The sequence below is a fragment of the Hemitrygon akajei genome, chromosome 17, assembly GCF_048418815.1.
Source record: "Hemitrygon akajei chromosome 17, sHemAka1.3, whole genome shotgun sequence".
Classification (NCBI taxonomy): domain Eukaryota; kingdom Metazoa; phylum Chordata; class Chondrichthyes; order Myliobatiformes; family Dasyatidae; genus Hemitrygon; species Hemitrygon akajei.
Window position 1 is genome coordinate 59,033,595 of NC_133140.1, and position 26,749 is coordinate 59,060,343.

Sequence of the window (26,749 nt, forward strand, 5' to 3'; positions counted from 1 at the left end):
GGTAGGAAAGGATTGCATGGGAGGGCTCCATCAGCAGGGAGAAGCAATGTTTCCTGAAGGAGGAGGAAGAAAGGGGAAATCTTTCTGTTTCACTTTTTTCTTGGTCAGTTGTGATCCTCCTCCTTTACCAAATGAAAACTTTAAGCTATTGCTTTTGACTTATTTGCAACGCGTTCCATTGTCTCTTCTCTTTATAAGGAAGCTGATATTGATAGTATTTATTAAGCTGTAAATATATTTATCGTTCACTCACTTCCCCTGTACTTCTTAGCTTGAAGATTACCTGTTTCATGATCTCCTACTGCCATAATTTTTCTTTTTTAATAATTTCTATATCATACAGCTCCTTTCCTTGTATGACTTGCTCTCACTATTGACATCATTTATTCATGCCTTCAACATATTTGTGTGCTGGATAAAAGGCTTTGATCTCATTTGCTATTATCTGTTTTTCCTTCTTAAAAATTGTACAGATGAAATAATAGTTTGCACAGCTGTGCAACCACACCAACTAATTGTGGTGGTGATAGTGTTTCTGTCCATTCATCATCTGCCAAATAATGAATAGCAATGAGACATTAGAACAGTTTATATTATCCATTGTAGCAATTCGTTTGAACATAAAACTAGTGCGTTAAGGGACGACTAGATCACCAAAATGTTTGGTGTATGAAAAATGCTTTAAAATTAGCTAATGTCTCTGCTTTACTTCCTGAAAGAACTCCATGCGACAATTACATTGGGTAAGGAGCTTAATAAAGTTACTAACCCAGTGATGGAACATTTGATAATCCATCAAGGCAGCACTTAGAGATACATTATATTTTAAGTGGAAACTAGTTTTGTTCATTTTCTTTGATTTTGGGATTTGTGGCTAATAATATATTTGTGTTGCTTCATGTATTCTAGCTACCGGATGGGAAGTGACCCAGCACATTGGTTTGAAATTGAGTCGGAGACTGGCATCATTAAACTCATCAGCCCTATGGATAGAGAATCAGAATTTGTTAAAGACAGCATTTATACTGCAACGGTCCTTGCTTCTGATAATGGTGAGACTTTGTAGGTCTACAAGACATGTGCGGTAATATTTTAGCCTTCTTCATCAGTGATACATGTTTCAAAATCATTTAGTCCAGTGGTAACAGGAAAAGGTACAGTAGCGTAGTGGTTAGCAGAAATCTTGACAGTACCAGCAAGCTGGGTTTAATTCCCGCTGCTGTCTGTAGGTTTGTACGTTCTCCCTGTGACTGTGTTTCCTCCAGATGCTCCAGGTAGTAGGTTAATTGGTCATTGTAACTTGCCTCATGATTAGGCTATGGTTAAATTGGGGGATGGCTGGGCGGCTTAAAGGTCCTGGAGGGCCTATTGTGCACTCGATCTCAATAGATAGATAAATGTGATTAATTTTGGTGAATTTGTCTCTTAATATGAAAGTGGGAATACATTTTGATAGGTTTTATCAGAACCCACTGGATGTGGTCCTTCAAGCATAATTTTCAAATCCCCCTTGTGTATCTCAAATGTTCCTTCAGTGCCAATACACGTTAGCAATGGGACAAATCTAAGAAAACACCTTCAGATTAGACATTTTATTAAAACTTTCATTGTTAAAAGTGTCTTGTGGTGGGGAAGGCGACGTAATTTTGGACCAGTATTTCCTATTTCCTTGTCTACAGCACTGAAGGAGGTTATTCAGCCCCTCGGTCCATGCCAGCTCACTGAGGGGCAATCTTAACAGTTCTATTCTCTTTTCCAATGTCCCTATAACCCTACCATTGACTCTCTCAGAAGCCCATCAACTTCCCTCTGGTATGACTTCAGCCATCTACATTAAGGGGTAATTCACAGTGCTGACTTACTATATCTGGAGTAGCAAACAGAAGCTCACATGGTCAAAGAGAGGACAAATACACTCCACACTGACAGCACCTGAGGGCAGAATTGAACATGGAACCTGTTATAAATTGGTGTAACATGGGTGGGACTTGGGCATCAGATCCACCTTCTAATGGGTAGGGATGTAGTGAGCCTCCTTTGAGTGCTACGCTTGTCCACCCCAAGTCCACTAGTGAAGACAGATGTTCAAGAAAACCTGGTGCATGTTGTTTTAAAATGTATTGGTGAGTTGAGTTGTAAATGATAAAAAGTAACTAAAACCAATTTCAAAAAGAGTTGCAATAGGATTGGTTCTGCAATGTTGTAAATAGTTTGTGTTTCCTTTAATCCATGATGTAGTTCATCTGTATTGTTCAAATTAGTCAGCTGAACCAATCAGAAAAGCACCTTTGGTGCTTCAGAAAAATTGTGCAATCCGTTGTTTATCTCTGACAGTTGTGTACTTGTACCCAACATTTACAATACAGGTTAACTGATTTGGCTGGTAACGGGGTGGAATCTGTTATTACCATGATATCACCAGTACTAAAATAGAGAGGACCTTACCGGTCCACATCAGAGTGTTCCTTGTCTGTATTGGGCACCATAGAACATGTGGCAAATGGTATATTGGACAAGTTTAAGTTTAAGTTAGTTCCATGGTGATAATTGTATTTTTCAATGAAAAGGTTTTCAACTTTGAAAGGAGCAATCTTATAAATGTGGAAATACATTCAGTGGCCATCTGACTGTACCTCCTTTGCTTAATAAAGTGGCCACTGTGTTTATGTCCATGGTCTTCTGCTGCTGTAGCCCATCCACCTAAATTTTCAACGTGTTGTGCATTTAGTGATGTTCTTCTGCGCACCACTATTATAACGCATAGTTATTTGAATTACTGTCAGCTTGACCCAGTCTGGTCATTCTCCCCGACCCCTCTTTTGACCACTAGTGCCACTCACTGGATCACCCCATTCTAGAGACTGTTGTACATGAAGAGATCAGTAGTTTCTGGGATGATCCAAACATCCCGTCTGGCACGAATAATCATTCCACAGCAAAGTCATTTAGAGTACATTTCTTCCTCATTTGGAAATTTAATTTGAACAATAACTGAACCTCCTGAACATGTCTGCATGCTTTTATGCATTGACTTGCTGCCACGTGATTGGCTGATTAGATAAATGCATCAATTAAAGGTGTGCAGCTGTACCTAATAAAGTGGCCACTGAGTGTACGTCAAATTTAATAGATAAAACTGGAATGTTTTTGTTATGAGACGGTGTCAAAGGAATAGAGTTTTAAAATCAATGAAAGTTTAAGATTGAAGAAAACCTGCTTCATAATTGGAATGAGTATGTCTTGAAAGAAGTGTTAAGATGATAGGACTCTAATGTAACTCTGGATGAATGGATTAAAATGGTCATTGTGAACTTTTTTCCAAGTGTTCATATAAAAAAGGCCATTCATTTATGTACTTTTCTTCCCTAAGTTTTGCTGTTGGATTCAGAGTTTCATTCTTGTGTCTGCAGGGAGTCCACCTGCCACTGGTACTGGGACCATTCTTCTGCAGCTTGAAGATATCAATGATAATCCGCCCATTGCTACTTCACTTATTAAACGTGTGTGCAATGAAGATCCTGAACCTGTGAATGTGACCATTGTAGACAAAGACATCTCACCCAACACTTTTCCTTTTGTGGTTACACTGGTTCATGGAGCGAATAGAAACTGGACGATTGAATCAACAGAGAATCGTAAGCTTATTACATTTTAAATAGAGTTACAGACCTTAAAAATATATTTATTTTTTCTTCTACCTCCATTCTTCCCTAGTAAATATTTTTCTCTCCCTGGAATTTAATGCCTGCTTCCTGGATATAGCACACTTCGGGAGAAGGCTCAAAAGTAGTCAGCCGTGAGAATCGTAAATGAATATTCCTTTACTCTCACTTTGTCCTCATACCACTTTCCCTGCTGCTCTTACATTCTGCCATTGTGTTAGACAAAGGCAAACCAACATCAAGGCAAGAAACTGGGAGAAGAGATGGTCTCGTGTAACAGATAGACCTATAGATCAGCAACATGAACAGATGGTCGTGGTGTTTGGGGTTGGGGAGGAAGACATGGTGATGGTGGAAGTGAAGATTTGAAATCCTGTGGAGCCAGATTCCTAGAGAATGTGTTTCTGTTGCTGTAACCTCCCCCCCCCCCCCCCCCCACCGTCAAGTGCAATATGAAGTTCTTTAATAGCATGGGTAAAATGGGCTGCAGCTGGTGTGTCAGTGCTAATGGGACTATGATCTGTATGCCCAGCGTATACTGGGTGCAGAATGGCAAATGGTATTGGATTAAGGAAATTGGACTAAAAAGGTGATCCAGATCAAAGTGAAGATTGCAGTGAGGCTAATAATCTCGGGTGATGAGAACAATTGTCCTGCTGTCTGCAAACTGACACCCAAACATACTCCAAGTTAAGCAATACTTTCTTGTGTAGAACTTACAAAACAATGTGTTTTCTTTTATTTAGCTCATGTGAAGCTGTTGAAGCTGAGGAATAAAATTGAACCTAATACGTATGAAGTCCCTCTCAGAGTAACAGATAGTGGGACACCACAACTCAGTCAGGTTACAGGATTGCAAGTGGAAGTGTGCGACTGTGATAATGGTGCTTGTAGCCAGAGGATTGCTGGTGCCGCCTTTGGCTTCCCTGGCATTTTGGCTATTCTGGGTGCTATCTTGGCTTTGCTGAGTGAGTATCATTTGCATACAATTTAAAACAATCAATCTTAATCCCCTTTAGTTTTGCTGAAAATAAGGTTGTAAACTAAGTTTAAGGAATACTCCTACTATTCAATTCTCACATAATGTAAGAATTTTTCCCTCAAGAACATGAGGCTGAATATAGAGGAAATGCCACTTGATTTGGGAATGAAAATGAATGGAAAGTTACGTGCCCAGTGTTTGCTATGGCTTTTTCTAAGAATTATACAATTAGTCTCTCTTTTGTGTGTTTGTTTAACTTTCCCCCGTGTGTTTTTGTATAATATATAGTCAAAGCCATTTTCAAAAGATATTATCGATTACACTTCAATCACTTATTGAAAATTTATTTTTTGAAATCTCATTTCCTCTGGTTCTTCTGTCAATTCCGTAATATTGTCCAGTTGCCCCTTATTTACTTTATTAACACTTTCATGATTTTGAAATCTAATTCTTCGAAGGAAAGCAATCCAGGATTGCACACGAGTTTTATTCCATTCGTACCTCCATCCTATTTCTCTTGTGATCAACATGAGTTGTTTAAAATTTCCATGGCATTTATCTGGTGACAGCCACTGAACACTGCACCCTCCACCATAGTAAGCTTCTTGGTTCGTTTGCAGATCTCCTTTTCAAGTTTTCCATTCCTGCCTGGCCATTTTGCTGTGAGATGCATCCATATACTTTGTATAATGTTGTACATTGATATCTACAAAAGTCTGTAAAAAGTAGTTGCATTTCCAATTGCAGATTTGGAAAATGTTGTACTGTATCTTTTTTTAATAATTGTATTTTCTTCCAGTTTTGGTCCTCCTGCTCCTACTTTTCATAAGAAAGAGGCGAAGTGTCAAAAAGGAGCCATTATTGCCTGAAGAGGACATTCGGGATAATGTTTACCATTATGATGAAGAGGGTGGTGGTGAAGAAGACCAGGTCAGTGCTGGTGGCACAGTTTAAAACTTGATTTTTTGAGGATCATTTCAGTAGAATTCACAAGAAGCTGCTTGTTACTTATGTGGGATCCGTATTTTACACAGGAAAGCATGCTGAACATGAGTTCTAAAGTGGTGTTTGAGCCTACTGCTATTATGCCAGTTAGAGCCAGACCTCTGTCTGCCATTACCAGCTTGACCGGTCCTCCAAGTAGAAATGTTCAGCTTGAGCTCTGCCATGGGAGATGGTAATATGGGGAATTACTAAATGCCTTACTATCTAAATTAATCATCCATATGTTAATTCAGTAGAAGACCATAAATCATGAGTCATGAAAGAATTGATGGAAGATTAAGAAAATGTTTAAATTACCAAAACACTTCATAGGTTGAGAAACATACTCATTTCCTCACTTTCCCATTTCTGATGTAGAGTCCCTGAACCAAACATTGACTTTCCCTCCCTACTGATTCTGCTTGATACATTGAGTGCTCCTAGTATTGTCCATTTGTTGTTTTAAGTTTCCCTTAACTCTATTTTTCTCCTCCAATTACTATTCATTTACTCGGATCTGTTGCGTTATCGACTTCCACGTCCATTTTTGCTGCAAAAATTTGGGCTCCTGAGAAATGAATTGGAAAACATTCCTTGCATTACATACCACATGTAGATACATATTTTTGAAATTAATATTTGTGCATGGGAATGTATTTTGAAGTGTGAAGAAAATTTGTCCACAGATATCATTTGATATCAATGGTACATAGAATGAGTAAAATCTGTATGATATAGAATCTTAAATCCAAACTTGTTATGAGTACATCAGAAATGTGACCAAGGCGTGGAAAGACAGCGGGTTATATTCCTTCACAACTAGTTAATGACTGTCGTGGACTTCGAGGCAATCTGAAAACCAGCCAGATCCCATTCTGAATAACTGTTCATGATTAGATTCCACTGCCATCTCCTGGCCTCCCCACCCAGCTGCAGTGGAATCCAAGTCGTACAGAGGATTTGAAAGCTGCATGGTGTCTATACATGTGACAAGTGTTTGCTTCCAGCTGCTATTGCTGGTACCAAACAACATTTTGCTTTAAGCCATTTTTGCAAGTGCTGGACGTGATGCCATGATGGCGCTTCTCAGTCCCAACCTGGCCGGCCAATTGTGGCCCACATCAGTTCTCCCTGAGCAATCAGTATATACTGTATGTTCATCTATAACGAAACAGGAGGCATATTTCATCCTGCTAAGATGTCTACTAGCAATTGCTTGAGTCTCACTGATTCATCTGGGCAGTTGGCAGATTGAGAAATGAAACCTGTATTAAATCAGTGTACCGAAACACCTCCACTCAATATTGTGATGTAACTCTTATTTTACAGGATTATGATCTCAGTCAACTGCACCGGGGCCTGGATGCCAGACCTGAAATTGTACGTAATGATGTGGCTCCTGTACTCTTAGCACCACAATATCGACCACGCCCTGCAAACCCAGATGAGATCGGCAACTTTATCGATGAGGTAGGATAGCAACCATTACTGAAATAGCCTTGGTCTTGGGGAGTCTCTCTCTCTCTGTCTCTCTGGCTGTCCATCCCATAGGATGATGATGGTTCCTTTCAGTCAGTTAGCGGGGTTTGAGGATACCCCACTCCTCAGAAAGGAACAGTGTGTGCATGAGTGGATTTTAGGTGAGTAGGGGGTTGAACAGGTCCAGACCCACCCTCTTGACATCCCCTCCCAGATCCAGTGGCATGGTGGGGTCCAAGACTGCTGGGGGATGTTCTGTTGCAGCGAATGGCCAGACCAAGCTTCGATGTGAGGGATGCCCTTTCCGCGCTTCACGGCTCGTGTTTGCTAGATGGCTGTTGACCCTACGAGAGAGTTCACCCACCCTTTGACAGGTCTTTTTTGACCTGCAGGGTGTCTAGCCACCCTCCTCACCAGGCAAGCCTGTGGGGCAGCTGATTTAGTCGCTGACCACCCGATCATGCAGCAGGTAGTACTGGGTCACATGGTACCACTAGCGCTCAGACAAGTGACCTGAACTCGTCACTCTGGAGGTCTTTGGGAATATTAAGCAGCAAAAGTCAGCGATTAGCCAAATTCACAGTTTGGTTTGTATTATTGATATATCCCAATATATTCAGGAAACTGAAAAGTTCAGATTATTGAAATTGTTATAGGGTCATAGAACACTACTTCACAGAAACAGGCCCTTCAGCCCATCTAGTAGGTGCTAAACTATTATTCTGTGAATTATTCTTCTGACCTGCATCCTGACCATAGCCCTCCATACCTGTCTCATCAGCGAAACTATCCTGATTTCTCTTAAATGTTGAAATCAGGCCCACATATATCATTTCCACTGGCATCTCGTTCCATCCTCTGAGTGAAAAAGTTTCCCCTCTCACATTCCTCTTAAATATTTCACTCTTTACCCATGACTTCTTGTTCTAGCCTCACCCAACTCAGTGAAAAAACCCTGCTTACATTTACCCTAGCTGTATCCCTTATAATTTAGTAAAACTCTATCAAATCTCCACTCATTCCCCTACTATCTCGGGAATAAACCCCTGAGTCATTCAACTTTTCCCTATAATTCAGGCCCTAAAGTCCCAGTAAAATCTTTGTAAATTTGCTCTGCACTCTTTCAATCTTATTGATATCTTTCTTCTGGGTACACCAGATGACCAGAACTATAGGAAAGATATCAGTAAGATGGAGAGAGTGCATATTCCACAATACTTGAATTATGCCTCACCAACATGTCACACAACATCAACATAACATCCCAACTACTGTGCTCAATATGAAGGACAATGTGCAAAAAGCTATATATGATCTGGTCTACCTGTGATGCCATTTTCATGGACTGTATTCTCAAATCCTTCTGTTCTACTGCACTCCTCAGATCCCTAGCATTCACTGTGTATGTCCTACCCTGGTTTGTCCTCCCAAAATGCAACATCTCACTTGTCAGCACAAAATCCCATCTGCCGTTTCTCAACCCAATTTTCCAATTGGTCCAGATCCCACTGCAAACTTTAATAGACTTCTTCATTGTCCATCACGCCCCAATCTTTGTGTCATCTAAAAATTTGCTGATCCAGTTTACCATATTACCATTCAAACCATTGATATAGAGACAAACAATAACGTCACTGCGCTGACCCCTGCAGTACACCACTAGTCTCCAGAGAAGCAACCATCTACTACTATTCTCTGGCTTCTCCCACAAAGCCAGAGTCTAATCCAATTTACTACCTCATCCTGAATGCTAAATGAGCAAACCTTCTTGACAAACCTCCCATGGAGACCTTATCAGCAGGCTTGCTAAGGTTCATGTGGTCAACATTAGTGTCTTTCCTTCTTCAACTTTCCTGGATACTTCCTTTAAAAACTACAATATTGGTTAGATATGACCGACAGTACCATGCACAAAGCCATGTTGATTATCCCTAATCAGTTCTTCTCTATCCAAGTCCGGTCCCTTAGAATATTTTCCAATATCGTACCTGGTCATTGGATTTGTAAATTACTATAAGATATTCTAAGGGACCTGATGTATAAGTCTGTCTCACCAGCCCATAATTTTCTGACTTATTCATAGAGACCTTGTTAAGCAACAGAACAACGAGCTATCTACTTGGAATCTCTGAACATTAATTAAGGAAATTTTCCCCAACAGATTTAACAAACTCTACCCTATCCAGCCCTTTTACAATATAGGAGCCCCAGACAATATGTGGGAAGTTAAAATTACCTACTATCACAAACTTATATTTCTTGCAACTGTCTGTGACTTTTCTTCAAATTTGCCTCTCTAAATCCTGCTGACTGTTGGGTGGTCAGTAATATAATCCCATTAATCTGATCATCTTTTTGTTGTCCCTTAGTTCCACTCGGGTATCCTGAGTAGATGAGTTCTCCAGTCTGTTCTATCTCAGTACTGCCACGACATTTTCCCTGGCAAGTAATGCCATCCCTCCTGCTCTATCACATCTAAAACAACAGAACCCCAGAACACTGAACTGGCAGTCCTGCCCCTCCTACAACCAAGACTCACTTATGGCTGCAATGTCATTATTCCACGTGTTGATCCATGCTCTAAGCTCATCCATCTTTCTGACTAAACCTACATAGAAATAGACACAACTCTGAACATTATTCCCACCATACCCAACTATTTTGATCCTCGTCTTTGTATGCAGGCTTAACATCTTTTCCCACAACCACTCCACTATCTGTCCTGGTGCTCTGGGTCCCAACTCCATGTAACTCTAATTGAATTAAATTAATTTGCAGCTATCATCTTATTACAGAATAATTGGCAGCCCTGCTACTGGCGCTGTTGCTGTCATGATCAACATCACAAGTTAGCAGAGTTATACTTATTTTTCCTTTGTTTTATCACCACAGAACCTGAAGACTGCCGACAATGATCCCACTGCTCCCCCCTATGACTCCCTCTTGGTGTTTGATTATGAAGGTGGTGGTTCAGAGGCAGAATCTTTAAGTTCAGTGAATTCATCCAACCACTCTGATGCAGACCAGGACTACAACCACTTGAACGACTGGGGCCCACGCTTCCGGAAACTTGCTGAAATGTACGGCGATGGCGAGGATTGAGGAGTTGACAATAAACAGATTTTAGAGACTTGTGTTTTTAACCACCTAATGATTGAAAATGTGAGTGACAAACTGAGTGTATGGCAGTATTGGTGACAAGTTGAATTGAAATTACATTCCAGTTGATCCGGCATTTGAACTTGAAGTTACTAAATCGTTTGGATGAAAAACAAGGTTTTCCTGAGCTAATTGCAATAAATCATTGCTCAGAGCTTTATTTTCATTTATCCATGACTTGCCTTTTCAATTTTCCAAAGTTTAATTGAGCCAAAGTTTATTTAGTTTTATATTTTTTCTTACTAGGCTCTTGTTGCAATATTCTACTACTCAAGTAACCATTGCCTGTAGCCCTTGAGTAAAATTGGGAATGTTAGTGAAGTTAAGGTTTAAGTATGCAATGTTTTATAAGGTAGTATTGCTTTTGAATAATTGAAAATTCCATATGCAGAGTTTAATATGTAATGCTTTTAAAGGCATTAAAGTAATCAAAATTCTCACAGCTACTAGCCAAAAATTGCTTTACATTGACAATGTACGAATTCTCAGGAAATACTTATTTGGGAGCTCTTATGGAAAATCCAATTTAAAAAATAGGATTATCTCCCTGTTTATGTACTACTGACTGAGCAAATAAAAATATTTTTGTTATTTGCTATATGCTTGAAACTTGGTTTTATGATTGGCAGATATATTTTAAATACATAACAGGATCCTTACATCTCATGAAATTAACTGTTGTATAAATTTATATTGATTGTAAATCATTGCAGTGGTTATGGTTTTTTTGTAGCATGTTCTGAATTTGTCACTGAAAATGACTTTGTCAGAGAACCTAAAGTGGGGATTTCTAAATCCACTTACATCTTTGTTCCACTGTAATATAATGGTGGAGGTAAAAAGAAAATCAGTAGAATTGGATAACGGTCTGTGGACAAAGTTTTCTAAAACTAGAAATTAATTCATGATGTTGTCAATCACAATATGTATATCATCTTTCACGACCCTTCTCATTCCATCCCACACATCCCAAAATGCCAGGAATTCACACCTGAATTGTTCAATACATGCAAAGAATTGGTAAGGAAAATAAATAGACTTGCATCATAACAGAAATACAAACATTTGACACTTTCTGTGCTCCTTTCATTTCTCCATTTCTCTTCCACTCACATGTCTGGGTAATCTGGATTTGGGCTCATGTACCTGCAGTTGTCACTGCGTGTGAAATGTGCTGTCTGGTTGACAATATTCATGAAAGAGCTTAATATCATAGTTTAGCACTGTCTTAAGTTACAAAAGGCTTTTCCCTACTGCAACATTTTATAATTGCTAACTTGTCTTTAGTTGAACAGAAAATGTTTGATTTCATTTGAAATGCTGACAGTTAAATTATACTGAATGAAGGCTAGTTGCACTTTCCTGGTGATGGGGTTGTGTCAGTAATGGCAGTCTACGTTTCCATTTTTAAAATTTGATAACCAATGCAGTGCCTATTTTTATGCATTTAAAGTTGCCTGTAAATTATCTAATTCTGATTTTTTTATATTAGTTTCATATTTGGCTGTTGAAATTTAATTGAGCTTTCACTGTTCAAATGTATGTGCTTTAATAAATGTTTTTGGCAATAATGTTTGTCCCTGATCCTGGACAGTCTGATTGTGGTATTTAATAATGTGCTTTTAAAACTGTGTGTTTTGATATAAGATATGAAGAAAATGAATTGCCTTTTGAATATCCTCCTTGTCTTAATTGTCATGGATATTTTCCCCTTCTGTGTTTATGTCAGCATCGAGCTGACCTGACCAAGGACATTGTGAGAAGCAATGGAAGAATGTGTAGAATCTCAGGCAAATATGTACATTCTCTTTAGTTGCAAGTGTTATTGAGAGCTGCAAGGAACAATTAAGGATGGTCAACACGGCTTAGCAAGTAGGAAAATAGTGTCTCAAGGAATGGATAATTCTTCTCCTGATAGCAGGTTGATTGATATTATCTAGAAGGACTTTAGGAAGGCCTTTGCTAGGGTGGGACATCAGTTCCTTCATTCGCTCCCATGGGTCTAATGGGGAACTGGGCATCTACAGCATTTCTACCAGCAGTAGTTGTGGAAAACAGCACAACATCAAGACAGATATTTCCTAACAAAGACAAATATAGCAAGAATTTGTTCAATTACAACACAGATTCATCTCTAAGCAAGCTTATCCAAATATCACCAACACTGAGTATGGTAAACTTTAAAACATATCTAGGTAAAATCCAGATCCAGAATAGATAATATTTAGTGATCACAATGTTCCAGTAATAAATCTACCATGGTTCTGGTTTAATACACTAACCAACCAATATTATTTAAGCAAGACTGGAAAGAGATATTCACCTTAGAATTGCTCCCTTCACATTGAAGAAACAGGTGAAGGAAACATTTGATAAATTAGAAGAAGTGCTCTCTAGGAAAGACATTGGAGTGAATGACAACAATTTTTTGTAAAGCAGATAAGACAGTACAGTTATGTGATGATTACAAGGTGTTGTTGAACAAAGAAGTTAACAATGGGCTGTTTCTTGTGTATGTCACAAGATTCCTGCCAGCAATTAGGCTAACAGGACTGGAGACAAACAAGCACATACAAAAAAAAAGAAAATTGTTATAAAATAACAGAATCATTTAAAAAGATGGATGGGCTAGATTATTAAACTACCTAGATGAGGACATAAGGCTCTACAGTAACTTGCAATGAATTGACATTCAACAACATCACTGATATGACATGAAGTTACAGAGCAGTTAACTTTCAGAAGAGTTTCACACTTAATATTCTGATATTGTGAGTACTTTGCCAAAAGTCAGACATTTTGTTGATTGGCCTCAGTCAGATAAAGATCTTGAAGAGCTAATATACATATTTACTGTATCAAGTTTGCAGCTGCAAACTTTACTGATTAGAAAATGGCTCAGAACTTTCCAAAGAGTACATATTGATTAGTATGAGAATGTAACAGTTAACTTAATATTCATGATGGTCACTTTAATGGATAGAGGTGAAACCTATTAAAGCACGGGTGTCAAACTACTGGCCCGCGGGATAATTTGGGGGGAAAAAGTATGTTCACGAGCATTTATTATATATCTGTACGACAGTCGTACAATAGGCGGCAGTTAACCACCCGCTGTGCATAAGCACCGACCACCCGGCACTGAAGACCACTACTGCCCCAGTCACGTCGACAGACACGGTATAAACACACAGAGTACACGGGTCAGTAACACCTGTAGCACGGCTGAGACTGTTTGCTGCTGTGGTTCAAAATGCTTTCCAAGAAAAGAAAAGTTGACATCGAAGGTCAGATATTCAACAATAATTGGAAAGATCTTTTTTTCTTCTGTGAGGTCAACGGCAAACCTGTGTGCCTGATATGCTCGCAACACGTGGCTGTGGCAAAAGAGTACAATATCAAACGACACTGAGACGTCACACAGAATAAAATATGACAAGTACGCCGGACGACTCAGAATGCAAAAGGTAAACGAGCTTGAAGCAGCTGTGAAAAAACAGCAGTGTTCAACAAAAGTCGAAAGACTCTTGATGGAGCCGTCAAGGCCAGCTATATATTATTGCCAACAAAATAGCTGCTGCGTCGAAGCCATACTCAGAGGGGGAATTCATCAAAGCATACATGCTGATGGTGGCTGAGCTGGTGTGCCCTGAGAAGAGACAGGCTTTTGGCAATATCAGCTTGCCAAGAGATTCTATGGCAGAGAGAATCGGGGACCTTGCAGGAGATTTGAACAGTCAACTAAAAGACTAAGTGAAGTCATTTACTGCCTTCTCTGTTGCAATTGATGAGAGCACCGACGTGACTGATGTAGCTCGATTGGGAATATTTATTCGTGGTGTTGATGCATTTTTGACCGTCACCGAGGGGTTTGTGGAGATGGTGCCCAAGACAAACACCACAACGGCGAACGGCGTTTTCTCCAGCCTCGTTGAGGCCTTGGACAGACTGGGGGTTGACTGGAGTCAGCATGGCAACAGATGGCGCACCGTCCACGGTCGGGAAAAAGTCAGGTGGTGTTGTGAAACTCAGAGAGAAAGTTCAGGCCGAGAATCCAGAGCAGGAAATCTGGAAGTTTCATTGTATTATACATCAAGAGGCGTTATGTAGCAGGAGCCTGAAAATGGACAATGTCATGGATGTAGTAATCAAAACGGTTAATTTTATTAGAGCCAAGAGACTCAACCATCGGCAATTTGACACTCTTTTGTCCAAAAGTAATATTGGGCACGGCCGACCCTACCACACTGAGTTCCGCTGGTTGAGCAGAGGGGTTGCGCTCAAACATTTTTTTCATTTACATGCAGAAATTGGACTATTCATGAACGAGAAGGGAAGCCAGTGGCAGAGTTGGATGGCCCAGACTGGCTGCATGATCTTGCATTTTTGGTGGATACAACAGAGCACTTAAATGTGCTTAATGTTAACATGCAAGGCCGCAACAAACCTGTTACGGAATACTACGACCCCATTCGGGCCTTTCAAGTTAAATTAGGCCGGTGGGAGACGCAACTATCCCAGAGCAACTCAGCTCATTTCCCCTCTTTGCTGTCCGTGGGTGTCGCTCGTGGGAATAATGACAACATGGACAGGTACAAGGATAAAATATCACGGCTGAAAAGTGAGTTTCAGAATCGTTTCCAAGCCTTCACTCGGCTCGAGAAGGAATTCTCACTATTTTGCTCGCCGTTTGCCGTCAACGCAGCATCAGATGTGCCGGAGGAACTCCAAATGGAACCAATTGAAATTCAGTGTAACTCGGATTTGAAGTATAAATTTGAGACCGTGGGTCTGGACTCATTCTATCAATGCCTGGGACCGATGTACCCCAAGATGACAGACTTTGCCTCAAAGATCCCTTGCATGTTCGGGACAACATACCTCTGTGAGCAGGCGTTCTCCATAATGAACGTTAACAAATTCAAGCTGCACTCGCAGCTGACACACAGACATCTAAGTGACGTTGTGAAAATCACAACTGCCCGGAAACTGGTCCCCGATGTTGACAGGCTGGTTAAAGCCAAGAGATGTCAGGTGTCTGGAAGCAGCAGGTGTAAAATGAATGACTCTGTTCGATGCACTGCGACATGTAGGCAAAATGAAATATTGAGTGTCATAATATTGTGATTCATTCATTTTCTGTCTATTCTATTATTGTGAATGTGATCTCCAATAAAAATTAGAGGCTGACTGTGTTCATTGTCTAAGTTTGATTGCTGGAAGCAGGCTAATAAAAATTAGGTGCAGTTGTGTAGCCGACATTTACAATTTGTTTCGTTAGGTCTACATCGGTGTGTGCTAATGTTCGATTTCAAATGGTTTATTAATGGAAAGGGTGTGGCTCCCAAAACAATCTTAAACCAAAATAGCATCGTCTTTTTCTCTCTCTCATCACAACTTTCTTGTAGCCTACGACTGTAAGTTAATACCCATTATAAAAATAATGCTTACTAGGCAATCTTCTTCTTAAGAAACGAAATTGGTAAGGAGCAACACTTTGTAGTTACAGCGGAGACTGACACACATAAGAGCAGGCCGAAAACACGAAGGCAACGAAAGCCGCGGGAGCGCGCGCGCGTGCACAACTGATCCGGTCTGCAAGAAGTCGCGTTTTGCCCAATCCGGCCCGTGACCTAAAGTGAGTTTGACACCCCTGTTTAAACTCTACAACAATGGACTATATCAGAACTGAGTTCTATTCAGTGCTATTATTATAAGCAAACTCATCACCAAACACTGAACCCTGGGAGTTAATACCTCTCTCTGCAACTGGACCCTGGACTTTCTGACCAACAGTCTGCAATCAGCAACACATTCTCCACGATTATTCTAAATACTGATGCTTCACAAGGTTGCATCCTCAGCCCCTACTCTACTCCCTGTACGCTCATGACTGCAAGGCCAGATACTACTCTAAACTTGGCAAAGGATATTATCTACAGAGCACAGCAATTACAGGAAGAAATGTTGCAGACAAAGGCAATTCTTGTACTTGGCTTTCATAGAATTAACAGAGACATTTGATACAGTAGACTGCCGAGCTCCCTGGCGTATACTGTACTATAAAGGCAGGGCTGCCCTGACAAGTACTTAGGAATATTGAAGCTACTGCATGACGGTATGTCAGCCACAATACTCAGTAACAGCGCACTGAATCAGAACCCTTCACTGTGGAGGCAGGAGTCACAGACTGTATCACTGCACCCTCTCTATTTACCATCTTTGTTGCTGCCACCCTTCACCTGCCAAGACCTGCCGCATGAAATCCCAATCATGCATCGAATGGACAACAGGCTTTCCATAAAAATGGACAATATCTGCCCGAAATGTCGACTGTTTACTCTTTTCCAAAGATGCTGCCTGCCCTGCTGAATTCTTCCAGCATTTTGTGTGTGGTGCTTGGTCTAAGGAGCAGTTGTCTTTCCTACGTGACTGTGTGGAGCTGAATCATAGACTGCCTACAGTAGGTACCTGGAAGCCCTGGAACAATCCCACCAAGGATCCTTGTGACCGATGTTGAGGATCAGCTGAAAGGACAGACACAGTAACACCAGCTCACTGGAGGAGGCCGACATGAACAGCATCTCCACCACGATAAAGCAACACCAACTCTCACGAATAACTCATGCCATCTGGATGTCTAACTCACATTTCCTCAAACAGATCCTTTACTCCCTGTTGTCGTGAGCAAAGGAAACGTTTCAAATATAACATCAAAATCAGCCTGAAGAAATTCAATATTACATCTTAAAAATTGGGAAGACTCTGCACTCAATAGATACATCGGGAGGAAATCCATTCAAGAGGGAGCTGGGCTACATTAGAACAACCTCCACAGTGAGAAGAGGGATTGAAAATCCGAATGACCCAACCTCTGACCAGAGCCACCACTTACTCATGTCCGCACTGTCCCAGAAGGTGTGGATCCCAGATCAGCTTCTACAGCCACCTGAGGACCCACCAGTAGACAACTCCTCAGGAGAACATCAAACTCCACTCAAGTGATCACACAACAACTCTAACTCCATCTACAAATTTGTAAATTAAACCATAGAAATGGGCTGCATCTCAAATAACAAATTGTCAGAGTGCAGAAAAGAGATAGAATGTTTAATGACATTGTATTATGGCAACCTTTATCAGAATGACAGCAAAACAAGAGCTGGCCATTGTCTTCATGAAGGGGGCTGTACACATTCTCCTCTCTACATCAACAGTGTTGTGGTTCGGGGTTTCAGGTTCCTATTAGGTGTGAATATGATCAATCACCTGTCCTGGTCCAGTGATATTGATGTCACGGTCAAGAAAGCTCACTAATGCCTCTACTTCCTCAGGAGGCTGAAGAAATTCAGCATGTCCCCATTGACTCTTACAATGCATCATGGAAAGCATTCTGCCTGGATGCATAATGGCTTGGTATGACAACTGCTCTGCACGTGTCTGCAAGAAACTGCAGGGAGTTTGGACACAGATCAGCACAGGAACCAGCCTCCCCTCTATGGAGTCTGTTGACACTTTTCCCTGCCTCAGTAAAGCAGTCAGCATACTCGAAAATCTCACCCACCCCAGACATTTTCCCTTCTCCCTTCTCTCATTAGGTTGGAGGCTACCCAGATGGAATATAAGGTGTTGCTCCTTCCAACCAGAGTGTGGCTTCATTGTGGTAGTAGAGGAGGCTCTGAAGGTAGCCTCCAACCTGATGGCACGAATATTGATTTTTCAAATTTATATTAATGCCTTCCCTCCATCACCATTCCCTGTTCACAATTCCCTCTCTCACCCCACCTCCATCTCCTCCCTCTGGTGGTGCTCCTCCTTCTATTTCTTCCATGGTCTTCTACCCTCTCCTATCAGATCTCCCCTTCTCCAGCTCTATCTCTTTCACCAATCTATTCCAATTCTATTCCAAGTTCTTTACTTCGCTACCCCCACCCCCCGGTTTCACACATCACCTACCACCTTGTGCGTTTTCCTCCCCTCTCCCTGCCTTCTTACTCTGATTTCCCATCTTTTTTTCCAGTCCTGGCCCGAAACATCGACTGTTTATTCTTTTCCACAGATGCTGCCTGACCTGCTGAGTTCCTCCGGCATTTTGTTTATGTTGCCTCTAAGCAACCCTATCTATCTGTGCTGCTACTTTCAGAGATGTGTCTACAAGTACCCCTAGCTCTCTGTCCAGGGTCGTACTATTTGCTGTGCAAGTTCATTCCCTGACCCATTTCCACAGTTGATCAGGATTTTATTACAATCTTAGAATACTTGCTTCACTGCCAGCTTAAGACCACACCACCAACCTTGGTGCTGTCTGCATACTTAATAACTACACCACCTATATTGTGATCCAAGTCATAAATATAAATGACAATCAACTGTGAACCCAGATCCCTGTAGCACCCATTAGTCCCAGTCCTCCAATCTGAAAGACAACCCTTCATGACCACCCTCACACTCCTTCTACCAGGACAATCTTGTATCTGATTGGCCAGCTCATCCTGCATCCCTTGTGATTTAACTTCCCAAATTAGTCTTCCTTGCAGGAACTTGACAATGACCATGTAGACAATGTATCCTGCCTTACCCTCTGTCTTTCTTCTCATCTCTTTTAAAAAAAAACTCAAGACACAATTATCCATATTCTGTCCTTACCTTTCAAAATGCAATTACAACCAATCTCTCAGAATGCCCCCCAGTAACGTTCTCACCACTGATGTTAACCTCACTAGCATCTCATTCCTTGGCTCATCCTTGCAGTCATACTTAAAGGTACCTACCTACCTACCCAACTACACAACTGGCAAACTACCCAACCACCAAACTACCCCTGCTACCCACACTACCCACACTACCCACACTACTCACGCTGCCCACGCTACTCACACTACACACACTACCCACCCTAACCACACTTCCCACACTTCCCACACTTACCACACTTCCCACACTACTCACATTAACCACACTACTCACACTACCCACACTACTCACACTACACACACTACTCACACTACCCACACTAACCACATTACTCACACTACTCACACTGCCCACACTACTCACGCTACCCACACCACTCACACTACTCACACTACCCACACTACACACACTACCCACACTACTCACACTGCCCACACTACTCACACTACCCACACTACTCACACTACTCACACTACCCACGCTACTCACACTACTCACACTACTCACACTACTCACACTACACACACTGCCCACACTACTCACACTACCCACGCTACTCACACTACTCACACTACCCACACTACTCACACTACTCACACTACTCACACTACCCACGCTACTCACACTACTCACACTACTCACACTACACACACTGCCCACACTACTCACACTACCCACGCTACTCACACTACTCACACTGCCCACACTACTCACACTACACACACTACTCACACTACCCACGCTACTCACACTACTCACACTACACACACTACCCACACTACTCACACTGCCCACACTACTCACACTACCCACGCTACTCACACTACTCACACTACCCACACTACCCACACTACTCACACTGCCCACACTACACACACTACCCACATTAACCACACTACTCACACTACCCACACTACTCACACTACCCACACTACCCACACTACCCACACTACTCACACTACTCACACTACTCACACTACCCACACTACTCACACTGCCCACACTACTCACACTACTCACACTACCCACACTACTCACACTACTCACACTACTCACACTACCCACACTACTCACACTGCCCACACTATTCACACTACCCACACTACTCACACTACACACACTACTCACACTACCCACACTACCCACACTACTCACACTGCCCACACTACACACACTACCCACATTAACCACACTACCCACACTACCCACACTACTCACACTACTCACACTACTCACACTACTCACACTGCCCACACTACTCACACTACTCACACTACCCACACTACTCACACTACTCACACTACTCACACTACCCACACTACCCACACTACTCACACTACTCACACTACACACACTACCCACACTACTCACACTACCCACACTACTCACACTACTCACACTACTCACACTACCCACACTACCCACACTACCCACACTACTCACACTACCCACACTACTCACACTACTCACACAACTCACACTACCCACACTACCCACACTACTCACACTACTCACACTACTCACACTACCCACACTACTCACACTACTCACACTACCCACACTACCCACACTACTCACACTACTCACACTACCCACGCTACTCACACTACTCACACTGCCCACACTACACACACTACCCACACTACTCACACTACTCACACTACACACACTACCCACACTACTCACACTACTCACACTACTCACACTACACACACTACCCACACTACTCACACTACTCACACTACTCACACTACTCACACTACCCACGCTACTCACACTACCCACACTACTCACACTACTCACACTACTCACACTACCCACGCTACTCACACTACTCACACTACTCACACTACCCACGCTACTCACACTACACACACTACCCACACTACTCACACTACTCACACTACTCACACTACCCACGCTACTCACACTACCCACACTACTCACACTACACACACTACTCACACTACTCACACTACCCACACTAACCACACTACTCACACTACCCACACTACTCACACTACCCACGCTTCTCACACTACTCACACTACTCACACTAACCACACTACCCACACTACTCACACTACTCACACTACCCACACTACTCACACTACCCACGCTACTCACACTACTCACACTACACACACTACCCACACTACTCACACTACCCACACTACTCACACTACCCACGCTACTCACACTACACACACTACCCACGCTACTCACACTACACACACTACTCACACTACCCACACTACTCACACTACCCACACTACCCACACTACTCACACTGCCCACACTACTCACACTAACCACGCTACTCACACTACTCACACTACTCACACTACTCACACTACACTCACTACCCACACTACTCACACTACTCACACTACTCACACTACCCACACTACTCACGCTACTCACACTACCCACGCTACTCACACTACTCACACTGCCCACACTACACACACCACCCACACTACTCACACTACTCACACTACACACACTACCCACACTACTCACACTACTCACACTACTCACACTACACACACTACCCACACTACTCACACTACTCACACTACTCACACTACCCACGCTACTCACACTACCCACACTACTCACACTACTCACACTACTCACACTACCCACGCTACTCACACTACTCACACTACTCACACTACCCACGCTACTCACACTACACACACTACCCACACTACTCACACTACTCACACTACTCACACTACACTCACTACCCACACTACTCACACTACTCACACTACTCACACTACCCACACTACTCACGCTACTCACACTACCCACGCTACTCACACTACTCACACTGCTCACACTACACACACCACCCACACTACTCACACTACTCACACTACACACACTACCCACACTACTCACACTACTCACACTACTCACACTACACACACTACCCACACTACTCACACTACTCACACTACTCACACTACCCACGCTACTCACACTACCCACACTACTCACACTACTCACACTACTCACACTACCCACGCTACTCACACTACTCACACTACTCACACTACCCACGCTACTCACACTACACACACTACCCACACTACTCACACTACTCACACTACTCACACTACCCACGCTACTCACACTACCCACACTACTCACACTACACACACTACTCACACTACTCACACTACCCACACTAACCACACTACTCACACTACCCACACTACTCACACTACCCACGCTACTCACACTACTCACACTACTCACACTAACCACACTACCCACACTACTCACACTACTCACACTACCCACACTACTCACACTACCCACGCTACTCACACTACTCACACTACACACACTACCCACACTACTCACACTACCCACACTACTCACACTACCCACGCTACTCACACTACACACACTACCCACGCTACTCACACTACCCACACTACTCACACTACCCACACTACCCACGCTACTCACACTACTCACACTACTCACACTACCCACGCTACTCACACTACTCACACTACTCACACTACTCACACTACCCATGCTACTCACACTACCCACACTACTCACACTACACACACTACTCACACTACTCACACTACCCACACTAACCACACTACTCACACTACTCACACTACACACACTACTCACACTACCCACACTACCCACACTACTCACACTACACACACTACCCACACTACTCACACTACTCACACTACCCACACTACTCACACTACCCACGCTACTCACACTACTCACACTACTCACACTAACCACACTACCCACACTACTCACACTACTCACACTACACACACTACTCACACTACCCACACTACCCACACTACTCACACTACTCACACTACACACACTACCCACACTACCCACACTACCCACACTACTCACACTGCCCACACTACTCACACTAACCACGCTACTCACACTACCCACACTACTCACACTACCCACACTACCCACACTACTCACACTGCCCAAACTACTCACACTACCCACGCTACTCACACTACCCACACTACTCACACTACTCACACTACTCACACTAACCACACTACTCACACTACTCACACTACTCACACTACACACGCTACTCACACTACACACACTACCCACACTACTCACACTACTCACACTACTCACACTACACACGCTACTCACACTACTCACACTACTCACACTACCCACACTACTCACACTACTCACACTACTCACACTACCCACGCTACTCACACTACCCACACTACTCACACTACTCACACTACTCACACTACACACACTACCCACACTACTCACACTACTCACACTACTCACACTACTCACACTACCCACACTACTCACACTACTCACACTACTCACACTACCCACGCTACTCACACTACTCACACTACTCACACTACCCACGCTACTCACACTACACACACTACCCACACTACTCACACTACTCACACTACTCACACTACCCACGCTACTCACACTACCCACACTACTCACACTACACACACTACTCACACTACTCACACTACCCACACTAACCACACTACTCACACTACCCACACTACTCACACTACCCACGCTACTCACACTACTCACACTACTCACACTAACCACACTACCCACACTACTCACACTACTCACACTACCCACACTACTCACACTACTCACACTACCCACACTAACCACACTACTCACACTACTCACACTACTCACACTACCCACGCTACTCACACTACACACACTACCCACGCTACTCACACTACCCACACTACTCACACTACCCACACTACCCACACTACTCACACTACCCACACTACTCACACTACCCACGCTACTCACACTACACACACTACCCACGCTACTCACACTACTCACACTACACACACTACCCACACTACTCACACTACCCACACTACTCACACTACCCACGCTACTCACACTACACACACTACCCACGCTACTCACACTACCCACACTACTCACACTACCCACACTACCCACACTACCCACACTACTCACACTACTCACACTACTCACACTACTCACACTGCCCACACTACTCACACTACTCACACTACCCACACTACTCACACTACTCACACTACTCACACTACCCACACTACCCACACTACTCACACTACTCACACTACACACACTACCCACACTACTCACACTACCCACACTACTCACACTACTCACACTACTCACACTACCCACACTACCCACACTACCCACACTACTCACACTACCCACACTACTCACACTACTCACACTACTCACACTACCCACACTACCCACACTACTCACACTACTCACACTACTCACACTACCCACACTACTCACACTACTCACACTACCCACACTACCCACACTACTCACACTACTCACACTACCCACGCTACTCACACTACTCACACTGCCCACACTACACACACTACCCACACTACTCACACTACTCACACTACACACACTACCCACACTACTCACACTACTCACACTACTCACACTACACACACTACCCACACTACTCACACTACTCACACTACTCACACTACTCACACTACCCACGCTACTCACACTACCCACACTACTCACACTACTCACACTACTCACACTACCCACGCTACTCACACTACTCACACTACTCACACTACCCACGCTACTCACACTACACACACTACCCACACTACTCACACTACTCACACTACTCACACTACCCACGCTACTCACACTACCCACACTACTCACACTACACACACTACTCACACTACTCACACTACCCACACTAACCACACTACTCACACTACCCACACTACTCACACTACCCACGCTTCTCACACTACTCACACTACTCACACTAACCACACTACCCACACTACTCACACTACTCACACTACCCACACTACTCACACTACCCACGCTACTCACACTACTCACACTACACACACTACCCACACTACTCACACTACCCACACTACTCACACTACCCACGCTACTCACACTACACACACTACCCACGCTACTCACACTACACACACTACTCACACTACCCACACTACTCACACTACCCACACTACCCACACTACTCACACTGCCCACACTACTCACACTAACCACGCTACTCACACTACCCACACTACTCACACTACCCACACTACCCACACTACTCACACTGCCCACACTACTCACACTACCCACGCTACTCACACTACCCACACTACTCACACTACTCACACTACCCACACTACTCACACTACTCACACTACACACGCTACTCACACTACACACACTACCCACACTACTCACACTACTCACACTACACACGCTACTCACACTACCCACACTACACACACTACCCACACTACTCACACTACTCACACTACTCACACTACTCACACTACTCACACTACTCACACTACCCACACTACTCACACTACACACACTACCCACACTACTCACACTACTCACACTACTCACACTACACACGCTACTCACACTACTCACACTACCCACACTACCCACACTACCCACACTACTCACACTAACCACACTACCCACACTACCCACACTACTCACACTGCCCACACTACTCACACTACCCACGCTACTCACACTACCCACACTACTCACACTACTCACACTACTCACACTACTCACACTACACTCACTACCCACACTACTCACACTACTCACACTACTCACACTACCCACACTACTCACGCTACTCACACTACCCACGCTACTCACACTACTCACACTGCCCACACTACACACACCACCCACACTACTCACACTACTCACACTACACACACTACCCACACTACTCACACTACTCACACTACTCACACTACACACACTACCCACACTACTCACACTACTCACACTACTCACACTACTCACACTACCCACGCTACTCACACTACCCACACTACTCACACTACTCACACTACTCACACTACCCACGCTACTCACACTACTCACACTACTCACACTACCCACGCTACTCACACTACACACACTACCCACACTACTCACACTACTCACACTACTCACACTACCCACGCTACTCACACTACCCACACTACTCACACTACACACACTACTCACACTACTCACACTACCCACACTAACCACACTACTCACACTACCCACACTACTCACACTACCCACGCTACTCACACTACTCACACTACTCACACTAACCACACTACCCACACTACTCACACTACTCACACTACCCACACTACTCACACTACCCACGCTACTCACACTACTCACACTACACACACTACCCACACTACTCACACTACCCACACTACTCACACTACCCACGCTACTCACACTACACACACTACCCACGCTACTCACACTACCCACACTACTCACACTACCCACACTACCCACGCTACTCACACTACTCACGCTACTCACACTACCCACGCTACTCACACTACTCACACTACTCACACTACTCACACTACCCATGCTACTCACACTACCCACACTACTCACACTACACACACTACTCACACTACTCACACTACCCACACTAACCACACTACTCACACTACTCACACTACACACACTACTCACACTACCCACACTACCCACACTACTCACACTACACACACTACCCACACTACTCACACTACTCACACTACCCACACTACTCACACTACCCACGCTACTCACACTACTCACACTACTCACACTAACCACACTACCCACACTACTCACACTACTCACACTACACACACTACTCACA

The 26,749-nt window shown here is 43.3% G+C and overlaps 1 protein-coding gene and 1 pseudogene across 1 annotated transcript in view; both read left to right on the top strand.

Annotated features, from left to right (window-relative positions):
• The window catches only part of LOC140740742 (B-cadherin-like), a 54,450-nt gene extending 42,600 nt beyond the window's left edge, over nucleotides 1-11,850 (top strand). Inside the window, exons 11-16 of the mRNA XM_073070230.1 lie at nucleotides 910-1,052; nucleotides 3,411-3,635; nucleotides 4,409-4,630; nucleotides 5,444-5,574; nucleotides 6,958-7,098; nucleotides 10,000-11,850. Coding sequence (XP_072926331.1) covers nucleotides 910-1,052; nucleotides 3,411-3,635; nucleotides 4,409-4,630; nucleotides 5,444-5,574; nucleotides 6,958-7,098; nucleotides 10,000-10,209 — 1,072 coding nt within the window. The 3' untranslated portion in view covers nucleotides 10,210-11,850. The remainder of the gene's footprint in view (nucleotides 1-909; nucleotides 1,053-3,410; nucleotides 3,636-4,408; nucleotides 4,631-5,443; nucleotides 5,575-6,957; nucleotides 7,099-9,999) is intronic.
• Nucleotides 11,851-14,236: 2,386 nt separating this feature from the next.
• On the top strand, nucleotides 14,237-15,393 carry LOC140740487 (general transcription factor II-I repeat domain-containing protein 2B-like; annotated as a pseudogene).
• Nucleotides 15,394-26,749: the final 11,356 nt, after the last annotated feature.